Source organism: Rhopilema esculentum, chromosome 20 (assembly GCF_057945365.1).
Source record: "Rhopilema esculentum isolate cy_ngs chromosome 20, ASM5794536v1, whole genome shotgun sequence".
Lineage (NCBI taxonomy): Eukaryota > Metazoa > Cnidaria > Scyphozoa > Rhizostomeae > Rhizostomatidae > Rhopilema > Rhopilema esculentum.
Window position 1 is genome coordinate 13,560,136 of NC_142834.1, and position 12,732 is coordinate 13,572,867.

At 37.2% G+C, this 12,732-nt stretch overlaps 1 protein-coding gene across 8 annotated transcripts in view; it reads left to right on the plus strand.

Annotated features, from left to right (window-relative positions):
• The window catches only part of LOC135687555 (uncharacterized), a 37,179-nt gene extending 24,572 nt beyond the window's left edge, over nucleotides 1-12,607 (plus strand). The window contains exons 2-16 of one of the 8 annotated variants that reach the window (XM_065204143.2): nucleotides 730-869; nucleotides 1,119-1,175; nucleotides 1,449-1,476; nucleotides 2,290-2,344; nucleotides 3,821-4,028; nucleotides 4,306-4,372; nucleotides 4,783-4,830; nucleotides 5,241-5,349; nucleotides 5,871-6,173; nucleotides 6,915-7,021; nucleotides 7,791-7,879; nucleotides 8,645-8,671; nucleotides 9,441-9,514; nucleotides 9,870-10,025; nucleotides 10,975-12,607. In XM_065204143.2, coding sequence (XP_065060215.2) covers nucleotides 1,131-1,175; nucleotides 1,449-1,476; nucleotides 2,290-2,344; nucleotides 3,821-4,028; nucleotides 4,306-4,372; nucleotides 4,783-4,830; nucleotides 5,241-5,349; nucleotides 5,871-6,173; nucleotides 6,915-7,021; nucleotides 7,791-7,879; nucleotides 8,645-8,671; nucleotides 9,441-9,514; nucleotides 9,870-10,025; nucleotides 10,975-11,227 — 1,569 coding nt within the window. In that variant the 5' untranslated portion in view covers nucleotides 730-869; nucleotides 1,119-1,130 and the 3' untranslated portion in view covers nucleotides 11,228-12,607. Of the gene's footprint in view, nucleotides 1-729; nucleotides 870-1,118; nucleotides 1,176-1,448; nucleotides 1,477-2,289; nucleotides 2,345-3,820; nucleotides 4,029-4,305; nucleotides 4,373-4,782; nucleotides 4,831-5,240; nucleotides 5,350-5,870; nucleotides 6,174-6,914; nucleotides 7,022-7,790; nucleotides 7,880-8,644; nucleotides 8,672-9,440; nucleotides 9,515-9,869; nucleotides 10,026-10,974 lie in introns of those variants that run through there. The other 7 variants (XM_089114348.1, XM_089114352.1, XM_089114351.1 and 4 more) reach the window with 7 other exon arrangements.
• The last annotated feature ends 125 nt before the right edge of the window (nucleotides 12,608-12,732 follow it).

A 12,732-nucleotide genomic window follows, 5' to 3' on the forward strand; every position in this document is an offset into this window, starting at 1 on the left:
GTATTATATATACCTGTTTATGTTTATAGCAGAAATATTTGATCAAGTTTTTACTGATGAAGCGAAAGCAAAACGTCTTGTGAAAGACTTTTCTTTGAGTTTATAGATTATTCCGAAACTTTTGTAGAATGAGCTCTTGAATGAATATATTTAGATTAGGCCCCATTTAATAGCCAATAACATGAAAAAAGTTCTAACATAGTTTAAACTTGTTATTGGCAATATCCCAACTTATTGGCAATATCCCAACCTATATTTCTGTTTATACGATACTACGTTATTAATATTTGTCATATTTGGCAATATATGAAATCTACCCAGGTGTTTTGTCTATCTCTGGTGTATTTCCTTTTTCTATTAAAATTTCAAGTCATTATCCTTTATTGGCAATGTTAAAATCTGCTGAAATTTGCACAATTTCTCTATTTTATTTCAAGTAGGCAGCCTTTTTTTAAGAAATTTAGGTTTTTGTTAATCATTATGATTGGATAGATGATATCAAAAGAGAGCTAAGAAAAACTTAATTGTTTGTAGTTTTAATAAATTGTGAATGGCACTACATTATACAACCATTAGTCAGGATGTGGTAGAGAAATGTTTTTTGACAGTAGAATAGGACAGGGCCTAATGTCTTTCATGTTCAGCAGTGCACTCCGTCATATTAAATGCTCTTACTTTTGGGAAAGGGATTTTTGCATTGCATAATCTGTGTAGCATTTTTTCTCTTAGATCTTTTAACTGTCCATCAGCACCTACATAGCAAAATGGAGTGTCTGCGAAGCCTTTGGACAAGGCTGAAACATGCCTTTTGACCACCAGGACAGACACCAATAGACCCTGTCATCGTGATTACTGTTTTCATCTGCAGTGTGTGTATCTACAAATTTGCTTTGCTTCTATGGCTCTAGATTTGTCATTAAGGGAAACACTTATACTTATAATTGTTTGTTAAAGTATATGATCTTTGACATATAGTTGATTTGATGCAAATCTGTTCTTCTGTAATCAATGATAAGTAGGCCATAAACAATGATAGTTTATTGAAAAGAAACAAAACCTCATTTTAATTTTCACTCTTTGAGCCAAAATATTGAAAGTTTTCTAAATTTACATTTCAGCTTGGAAATGCCATGATTATCACAATGCCATTCTCATTTTTACCAAGAATGATGAGGGTGAGTAACACAAAGTGATAATCTTCATGTTGATGATGACTGTGTTATTTATGAACTAATTATTTATGAACAGGAATATTATGTAATTTTAAGTGTCTCTGTCTGTGGTAACGTTGACTCTCTTTATACTCATCTGTGGTGCCTGCATCTGTATTTACTTAGCAACAGCAGTTAGAATTCTCATATCTTTAAATTTTCCTTCTGTGAACTTTTTATTATTTTTGTAGCTATTCATTCTGTGAACTTTTCGTTATCTTTCATTTCTTTTCACAGGAATTTGGCATTGAAGAAAAAGAAATAGGTAAAATTTATAGATTATCCTGTTTAAAAGATTCAAAAGCCCCTGGTTCTCTAGGCATGCTCTCAAGGGAATAATGCTCACCAGGGATAGATTTAGGCAGCAAGGATTCGGGGTGTGTGCCATTATTTCAGACCCCCAAAAAGTAAGGCAAAATTATGGAACCCAAAAATGTAATTGTACAATTGACTGATTTAATATGAAAACTTTTGCTCATATTCTAGACCAAAAAAGTAATCTGAGCACCCCTGTCCTCAAAATATACTAGTTCCCCCTGGGGTACTTTTTACTGAACCAAACAAAATTGGACGCAAAAATTAATTGGGGGTGCCACGACCCCACACCTTCATCTTGCAAATCCGTTGCTGATGCTCGCTTTCTCCAAGCTCGATATATATTTCTCCAACCTTGTTTGATCACAAATTCAAGAACTCATTTTGTGCATCTAAATATGAGCAAATTCGCCACAACAATAGCAAATAAATGGACAGCTTAGGTTTTTCTGAGGAAGTCGTCTAATAGTCTCCATAACTGTTATTGATATTTTCCAGTTCCTTAACATTTCAAAGAGTCGTTCTGTTGAAGAAATTTATCCCTTTGAAATTGAAGGATATTTAGTCCGGTTTTTTCCTTTAAATGAATAGAAACTCATTATTTTCTATGAAATTAAGTAGTGTTTTAGATACTGAATCTTCAAATTAGCAGATTGAATATCTCTGTGATTTGTAATAATTAAATCGCACCTAAACAGAAACTGCTATATGGTAGTTTCGTTTTCTACAATTTTCAATTCAACCCTTCATTTTTTTTTCTTAGGTAATTATGTCGGCATTGTGGCTTCATCACTTTTTGTAGGAAGATCATTTGGAAGGTATGCTATTTAAGTGCAAGTTTAGAGACTCTCTTTAACGTTTTATCTTTTTGTTTTCACAAACTTTCATTTTAACTAGACCCTTAATGATCATTATTACATGTTTAGTTGTTAAGGTTGAAAAAATTGTTCCCATTCTCATGAGACTTGGACTCTTCTTTGGCGCCATTATTGACCATTCATAATATTTGCATCTAGGGATCTGGCAGTCCTCGTGAGGATTGCTGGTGTGCGGGCGTGTAAATATTCTTGTCTCTGTTGAAGTCACCCTGTAAAGCCTGGTTTCCATTGGTTGAGCAATTTCCTTACGTGGCAATGTAAATTTACCCTTTACTTTTTATTTGTTTTCCATTAATGACATATCGTCATAAGCGACGGGGACGTGTCCCAGCAGAGCTCGGCGATGCTGCTGGGACGCTTACGATGATATAGTTTCCATATCGTCATAAGCGACGGGGACGTGTCCCAGTCATATCGTCAGAGAGCTGTATTTTCGCGCGCTTTTGACAATTCGGGGCAAACAACCATGGTAGCTGTACACACACTTATTCAGATGAAAATGATTTACGAGCTTTTAGCATTGAGAAGAATAAGGCTGAGAAGAAAAAAGCAGAAAAGAAGACACAAAATGTGGGTGCGGGACTTCTTAAAAGAAAATTTTGGAGTTTGGACTATATTAATCTGTCTATAACAACCATATTCATCTTTTATTACAAGGTCATTGCTTCCGGATCCTGACTTTATTCCACTAATGGTTTTCAAATAGCGAGAAAATCTCGTTCTAACTGCATCATACCTTGACCGTGTTTCGCCTGCATCAATATGTAGCTGATCCCCAACTAACTTTAATGCATTCTGCTTCATTCGTTGATCCTTGTAATCTTTGCTTCTTTTGTTATATATGCACGGAAAGTTTTGAATAACTTCTATCAATTGCTCGTCGCTAGGGGGGCTTCGAGTAGCCATTTTGCTAGAGTCTCCAATGCAGTATTATTAATCTCGAAGTGAATAATTGAGCTACCCCTACGTCGCCGATCACAAGTGTGTGGTTTCCATTTGGAAAACTGTCCCCGCATCGACGGGGACACGACGGCGATGCATCAGGGATGTTCTCAAAAGTAGAACATTTTTTATCTCTACGGGGACGCCGGCGACATGACGGGGACGTTGGGGACATCACTAATAAAACACGTTCCCATATCATCGTAAGCGTCCCAGCAGCATCGCAGATCCTCTGCTGAGACACGTCCCCGTAGCTTACGACGATCGCTTACGACGATCGCTTACGACGATCGCTTACGACGATCGCTTACGACGATCGCTTACGACGATCGCTTACGACGATCGCTTACGACGATCGCTTACGACGCTTACGACGATTTTATTTCTCGACGAAACCAGGCTTAACAGCGTATTCTCGGTTAAACTGTATAAACAGTACAGAAATTATGAGATTCCTTCTTTTCTTATTTGTAGTTATTTGTGGGGTTGGTTATGTGATCGAATTGGACGCAAACATTCACTGGCAATATCAACTGGTCTAATCGCCCTCTGTACTCTTATGTTTGGCTTTAGCCAGTCTTATGTTTGGGCCTTGATAACTCGGTTCCTTCAAGGATTGTGTGGTGGACTGATCATAGCTCTGAAGGCAACGATTTTTGCCCTTTGTGATGAGACCAACAGCGTAAGGAATCAATTTGAGCTACATTTTATTTCTCTTCTGCACTTTTTCGTCCTGTTAGCTCCAAAACGTACTAAATTTCATTAGACTACTCCATGGCTTAATCTTATCTATTGTTAATATCGCAGTTTTTTTGTGAACCAACATCGTTAAAATGGAGAAGGGTAGATTTAGCCTTAGCCCCTGAGATTATTTTTCTTTTTGTTACTTTCATTAGAAATTATCATAATCTTTGTCACTACTACGCATCTTATTATAAACCTGTGTCTTATTTTTTCAGAGTCTTGGAATGGCAATAATAATAAGCTCTTTTCAAATTGGTTTGATAGTTGGCCCAGCTGTAGGAGGTATGTCCTTCTTTCTTCTTTGTTTCTGGGCTGGGCTGGGCTGGGCTGGGCTGGGCTGGGCTGGGCTGGGCTGGGCTGGGCTGGGCTGGGCTGGGCTGGGCTGGGCTGGGCTGGGCTGGGCTGGGCTGGGCTGGGCTGGGCTGGGCTGGGCTGGGCTGGGCTGGGCTGGGCTGGGCTGGGCTGGGCTGGGCTGGGCTGGGCTGGGCTGGGCTGGGCTGGGCTGGGCTGGGCTGGGCTGGGCTGGGCTGGGCTGGGCTGGGCTGGGCTGGGCTGGGCTGGGCTGGGCAAATTCTTTGTTTCTTTTTATTTAGGCCATAGACCATATATTCATTTATTGAAATCAGTGGCCTCTTATGTTTGTCTCAGACTCAAATAAACTAATTCTTTTTCTCCTCCTCTTTTCTTCGTAGGGTTTTTAGTTTTTCCGGCCGAGTCTTTTCCATCTACTTTCTCTAAAGGTATTTTTGTATTATTTGTTTGTTCATATCATTACTCTTTCTAAGTATTTCGAAGATTATATCTAAAAAAATTATAAAATTGAAAAATCGCATTTGTTTTGAATGCTTTCTTCTAACAGAGGATTTTCGTTGAGAGCAAGTCTGGTATTAGAGCTCTTTAATCTGTGTCACAGTTTTTCCAAGTAGCTACATCGTTCAGTAAAGTTGAATACAATCTTTTATTTTTATTCTCGCTCTCTCCACCTAAGTTGTGTTTATTTAGGTAGCTACCTAGACTAGTTTCTTTCATTTCATTCATCGCAATGATATCATCTTTCCAAGATTAATGCTTTTGGCAATTGGTCACATGAAATATATGCATAATGTATGAACTGCACTTTCAGAAAATTGCATTTTGAACTTTTTTTTAGATTCTTTATTTGGAAAATTCCCATATCTTCTACCAGTATTTATAACTTTCGTTATGTTGGTCATATCCTTGTTTCTGACCATAGTCAAAATCCCAGAGACTCTTAAAAGGTAATCGAAATTTTTTTCATATCAGGAATAAATTACGTAAAATTAAAATGCCGTAAAAAGAGAACTAGTTTCTAAGCGTCTAATTTTTTTCAACAAAGATTATTTATATGAAAAGTGGATTTCAAGTTTTAATCTAACATAATAATATTTAATCGTATTCTTAGAATAAAGTTTCCTAATGACCATATTAGACGTGTACATTCCCTGCCTATTTGCATGTGTTTCTATCTAGCATTCAAAGGTATGTCATAGGACACTGAGAATTCCTGGCTATCGAGCAGTGTCCTGGTCCTTCCTCTTGATGTGACCACACCTCGTGATTCCTTCCCCTGGATTTACAGAGAGCTTGACATCATATTGGACAGCAATTTCTATTATATTCCTTCTTATTTTTTGTTTCTATTTCTATTCTTCATTATTTAATAATATTCAATTAACGCTTCCTGATTTGCTTTCGTTTTTCCAAATGATCTCGATTTTAAATTTTTTTAAATTACCTAATGTTTTCTTATTTTTTTCAGAGAGAAGACTAATGAAAAGACAAACTTGCTAAATGACAGTGGGAGTAAATCAATAGAAGGACCGTCTCGTAGATCGAGAAAATATTTGGATATGTATACATATGATATAATTGTTGCGAAAGAATCCTACACTGTCTTTGCTGTGCAGCCCAACAAAGAAGCGGAGCATGAAAAGGATTCAAACAATGCAAAGACTACTGTTTCTCATTTCCAAATCGAATGCGATAGTGTCATGGTGCAGACACGTCCAGCCTCAACATGTTGCCGAGGCTTGAAAGAGTCGTCGTTATGGCAACTCATAAAGTATGAACAATTTTTCCCTTTCAATTTTCCACTTAACGATTATTCTTACAATAATCTCATTTATTTCAAAAGTCATCGTGTAGAAAAATTATTTGGCTAACTACCTTGAGGAATAGCTTGATTGCCACGATACGAACTCTTTTGCCCAAAACAAAAAGCCACCTTTGTGAAATAGATCATTGCAAATACATTGGAAAAGACCTGTAAGTCAGAAATCAGAGTAACATTGCCAGCCTTTTATATATGCTGTTGCATTAGTTGGTATAGTTTTTTGTATGCTCTGTTAGCTCTTGTTACGCTCTTCATCACAAAGGAAACACTTATTGTTCACTTTACAAAAATGACAAATTTCCTTGCGACAAAGTAGGACTGTGATTAGTTTGTTTGGATTGAACTTTTGTCGATTCCAAAAAAATTCTGCGAATCGTAGCAATTTGAAGATGGTATTAGCATTTCTTGTTGTTAATTGTTTGTAGTTTTGTAGCTGTTTCATGAGGTATCTATTTTAAAAGTGTAGTTATCTTAATAACTGAACAGTTTTCTATACCACGATTTTTGTCGTAACCAAGACATGTCATGTTTTACATGAAAGTAAAGTCATAAACTTTTAAAACTTTCAAAATCATAATAAAGTCTTTTAAGTTCATACAGACACAAGTGAACGTTTTGTTTGTCATTTATTTCTAATATTTTATATTTATGTTTCGTTTATAAACTAATCTAGGCCTGTTTTGTTTCCAGGATAAGAAACGTGCAGCTATCCCTGGCGCTCTATGCTGTATTCTCTTTTATTTCAACTGGGTTTGATGAAACATTTCCTGTCTACGCAGACTCATCTAAGATTTACGGTAAAGTGTCACAATTTTTGTTTCTCTTTAAACTCGAGTTTGTAAAAATGAATGCTCCTCTGTGAGCAGACACTTCCTGTCACGAGCTCTAAGTGCCTTACTCGATACAACATGTGTACGGGTGCCAGAAATGCCTTAGGACCTCAAAATAAAAAATATATATCTTTTTGTGTTAATCGAAAACCTCTTTGTCACTTTGTATTTTTCTGATGCGTCAGCTTCATAAGGGGAATCAACAGGATATAGATCACAAAATACCTTGCGCAATTGTAAATTGGTGTTTACCATTCGGCCTTTCATTGTGACAACATTTTAAAATAATTAAATTAGGGTTTATTATAAATTTTATATATTTAATCGTAACAAGGTTGATTTATTTTTAACACTATTAGAGTTTCTGTGAGTTTTTTTAAGTAGAGGGTCTCTTGAAAATCAGCATTGCAGAAGGGCTGCTCCACTTAAACATTTGAAATGAAATTAAATAAATGATACAGAATCTACATTGCAAATCATAAACATGATTCCCATAATGTAATCATGCTGGATTATTTTTTAGGAGTAATCACAGATTAAAATCAACAATGTTAGAGAGTTACATTACATGAATGGACCAGGAAAATGAGCTTTATAGTTTTTAATTAAAATCTAGAAAAAATTGGCTCTCTGCCAAATTCTTACATCAAATATTATCTTTCGAAATAAAGATTCAAGACTCCAAAAGGCTTGTGGAAAGTGGTTTGTAAAATGTTGCGATTATCTTCTTTTCAAGGTGGCCTGAACTTTGCGTCAGATCAGATAGGGACAGCCATTCTCATTGCAGCCGCACCTATGGTTGGTTTGGTTTTCGTCATTGCAAGGGTATGTCAGGGTTCCTATACTGTACCGTCCTTATTTTGTGTTAAGTTGGGTAGTCGTTGATTGGAATTGTGAAGGAAAGAACTTGAGAGATTGTATCTTATAGTTTCGTAGTGACGTTACGTTTTCAAGGAACGTTTTTATTGCAAACTTGATATGTATTACTGCTGGACATGTTCACAGATGTCAGAATATCCAAATATAGTGCGATTCAGCCATATATATCATAATTTGCTCAAGAATCCAGTGCCCCAAAACGTTTAGATTAAATTTTGGAATCACTGGGCAAGCAAGATTGTCTTTTCCGTTAGTTATTTTGGAATCTGCCTAGATCAAAACAAAGGATCTCGGCTTGCCTAGACAGAAAGAGTTCGTTTCTCTCTTGGGCCCTTCACCAAAGTGGGAAGTTACCTGTCACCGATTGGTCAACAGCAAGGAACCAATCTAATACCATTCTTCCTCTCATACTACTTTCGATCCACGACTAGTTAGAAGTTTTTGCTTGCCTCATGTCATTACCCTTCAAGCTAAGCTGTCGTTTGTCTCTTAGTGTTAAGGAAGGATTGTGGAAAATAAAACTTTTTGAAAATTGTTCAATCACAATCTTGAAATTTCCAGCTCACTTTCTGCTCAGCCTCTGCATTTAAAAACACGATGGCATCTTTCATTATGATTTCTAAACATGTTTAAGAAATGGTAGGAACCTGATATCATTTCCTAACATAATAATTTTATTAAGACTAATGCAATTCCTTTCGATTTTTGCAGCTCGAACGGAGATTTGGTTCCAAAAAGGTGAGAAGTTTGAGCAAAAGTGGAGGGTGAAGATGTAGTCACCATAGATTTATGTTATTTTCATTTTTATACTTATCTTATACTTATTTTTAAACTTATCTTCAACAAGTTTAATCTCCATCCATGTCTTTCTTACGTTGAATGAAAAATGTGCCATCTAACCACCATGAATGTTTTTGTTTTTCTCCAAAATTTCTCTGTGCACGAAAAAAATTAAAGCGGAGATTTTACTAAACTTGATTCGAAGTCCACTGTCGCTTAAATCACTTTCAGGTTGATCGAAAATTTCCGCCCAAATTTTCACCAAAATTTTCACCCAAATTTTCACCCAAATTTCCGCCCAAATTTTCACCCAAATTTCCACCCATTTTTTCACCCAAATTTCCACCAAAATTTCCGCCCAAATTTTCACCCAAATTTCCACCCAAATTTCCACCCAAATTCTCACCCAAATTTTCCGCCCAAATTTTCCGCCCAAGTTTTCCGCCCAAATTTTCCGCCCAAATTCTCCGTCCAAATTTTCACCCAAATTTCCACCCAAATTTCCACCCAAATTCTCACCCAATTTTTCCGCCCAAATTTCCGCCCAAATTCTCCGTCCAAATTATCGCCCAAATTTCCGCCCTAATTTCTGCAAAATCAAATAATGAGAAAGTAGACGCATTAAACAAAGAGAACATTCAAATTGCTGAAAATGTGTTCAAAATCCTCTAAACCTCCACACCTGAGCCGTGCTTTTCGTTTTTAAGTTCTGTTTTATTTCTTGCAGTTGTTGATTGGTGGGTTATACCTGCTCGTGTTTGGCTTGCCACTTTTTGCATTTATTGGCTATATACCGTTCAGGTTTGTCTATTTGTTCTTATCCCTCCTTTCAATACAAATTTATCAATGGCCAGAAAAACGCCAAGGATACTACAGTACAATTTTTTCTTCTTATAACCACTCTTAAAGGCAATCACCAGAGACTAAAGCCATCTGTCCGTCAATTATTGACCAATCAGTGAGTGAGGTACAATACACATGCCTACTGATTTGCTTTTGTCGAAGATCTCGTTCGCTATCTGCAAGAGTGGATTGCCCCTCAGACCGATCCTGACTGGTTGTCTATTTTCAGCCTGCCCAGGCCCTGGCTTTAGCTGCTTCCCTGGTTTGGTGCAGAAAGCTATGTTTGTCTGATATCGTATTTTATTCTTCGCAGATATGTATGGTACCTGCTTATTCCATTTTTGTTCGTCGTGAGGTTAACATTCGCCTGCTGCTTCATGGTAATCAATGTAATACTCAATTGTGCTGCTGACCCAAAGTACATGGGCCTGGTCAATGGACTGGGAATGACAGCGTCATGTGTCTTCCGGTAATTATATCTTCATTTTGCTAGTAAAGAGCGTCACACTCAGGCCGTCGAGCGGTGGCCTTAGACCATGGATGGTTATTTCGAGCCCTAATTCTTTTTTTCGGGATTCTTTAAAGCTTAAATTTTAGGATGTCGAGATTTCTATTGTTTCTTGTGTTATAACTAGAATATTCAATCCTCTGATTATACTTGTTCCAGAGGCTCTCAGCTATCAACTATGCTATCAGCTATCAGCTATCAGCTATCCACTGCTTATCAACTATGTTGTGTGTTATGATCGATCTATCAAAAGAGATGATCTGATCAACTCTTAGCTAATCAATTTGTAAAAACAACAAACTTTTTGGAGGAAGCATTTCGAATATATAAACCTTCCTCTCGAATATATAAACTTTCGAATATATAACACCTGGGGGCGAGGGGGGATGGTCGCCCCCCCCCCACTACTTTGGAGAGGAATGGTATTTTCTTCTAAGACAATGGGAAATCTGATGCCACCTCATTACAACAACTGCCTCCCCCCCCAATATTTGACCACGTGTCTGCCCCTAGTTACTCGCAATTTTGTATTGTCTTGGGGATGTTCTACGTGTCTTCCTCTTCCAGTAATTGACCATTGCTCAATCTTCAAGTACTAAAGATAATTAGAAAATCTTTTTGAATGCAAGTGCAAATATATTAATGATCGCAAATGTTATTGAACCTTTCCCTTTTTACTAAATCGTCAAGCGAATAACTATGATGGCTATGTATCAAAGACAAAAGCTATACTTTGACTTAGTTCCATGATGATCACCAACCGTTATTTGGACGCGCATGTAACCGTAATTTGGAAGTAGTATATTAACCCCGGGTCAGTGATGTTAGCAAGACAACGGATTTAAGATGAACTGCAAGTAAGGACTGTTTCGTTGAAAATCTTTTCCTATTATTTCATTTTTTCTTACAGCTCAATTGCACCAACCATTCTCGGCTCCCTCTACTCTTGGTCGCTAACGAATGAAGGAACATTGGGGTATCCATTCAACCATCACTTCTCCTTTGTTCTGTCTGGATTCACTGCTCTTATCACGTTGGTAATTGCAGTATTTCTGCCTGATAGATTTCCTGCTCAAAACCTTATAGAAGTCACCGAATCAGAAGTAACCAATCACAGTTCGAGTGACGAAGGCCCAGAATTTGATCAAGATACCAAGATTTAAGAGTGCATCGTCACATTTATTGCTTGCCAGATACATCCATGTAAGTCTAATCTTATGAATAGATCCAGAAATTTGTCAGACTTATTAACAACTTCGATAGTAAAAGCTGCAGATCCGCCGTGTTATCAACTTGTGATTAATTATGACCAAGAAATAAATATTGATAAAGACCAAGAAAGCTGATTTGTCAGATAGGCCTAAAACCGCCCCGCTTCCAAAAAAGGACTTCTTTGAAGGGTAAGCGGATGAGAACCCCACAAGGGGGGATGGGTGGTTTACTTGAACTTTTTATATTGGGGGGTGGGTCTATCCGCAGTTGTTAAAGCTCACCTATAAGTATCAAAAACAAATTTAACAGACCCATAAAGTTTAAGCTAAAAAGTTTTGATGAGATCAAAATACAAAATCATGTTACTGAGCAAACAAAAAGCTATTTGTCAAAGTAGTTTAGACTCTTTCTTTTAATTATCAGTCTGAACAACATCTTTGAATATCAGTGTTTTTCATGACATCAGACCTTAAAGGCCGGTTTCCACTTGATTCGCGCTGGTCGCGCGACTGAGCGAATGCACATTGAGCTACTCAGCGAATGGTAGTGCATTTGCAGCGAATGGGGAATTCAATTTGCGCATGCCCCAATGTGCATTCGCTCAGTCGCGCGACCAGAGCGAATAAAGTGGAAACCCGCCTTAAAAGAGAGATACACAATAGATAAAAATCTGCAGTATCTTCACTCGAAAAACAATCTTTCACAAAATTGCGAGACTGCATTGATTTTTGCTCCTTGCCCAACAAAGCAGTGCTGTTTTTGTGATTTTCATATGATTTGAGTCGCAAGTTTTAAGATTTAGTTACAAAACAACATTTCTTTGAGAAGTGGAGGGGCATTGCAAATAATGTCGTTACAGTGAGATATAAAACAGTTTTTTAAAGATAACATTGGAAAAGTACATGACTGAACACTGGTCTCAATATATTTTGTAAACATTGGAAGGTAAGGATCAAGTAAACAAAGCTCATCCGATGAATAAGTTCTTAAAGGGGGTGCCAATATGAAACGATAATACTCCCTTGATATATTTCTAAAAGAAAACAGGAATTTTTTCATGATTGTTTGGAACTAAGTTTCAATAAAAGGGGAGTTCTAGTAATTTTATTCATTTTTCAAAGGGAAGCTCAGGGTCGCCGAGAGCCACCCAGTGCCAAGAGGCAGGGCCCTTCCTACACAAGGCAATAAACCTGTTTGATATGGAATTAAATTGCATAGAATTTTCTACTTTTACTTTTGATTAATATTCGTAAAGCGTCTTTAAGTTTTCCAAGTACAGATTTGACTTGTAATTACCATGTTATTAAGAATCATATTTTAAATAGAGACAATTCATTTATCAACAGGTCCCTCTTTGCTTACGGGCACAGGGGTAAGTGCCCCTTGACCCCCTGGTCCTCTACCCTCTCGGTGGGCCTGGGTAAGTTGATGTGTCTTTATTCTTAGACTTATTTTA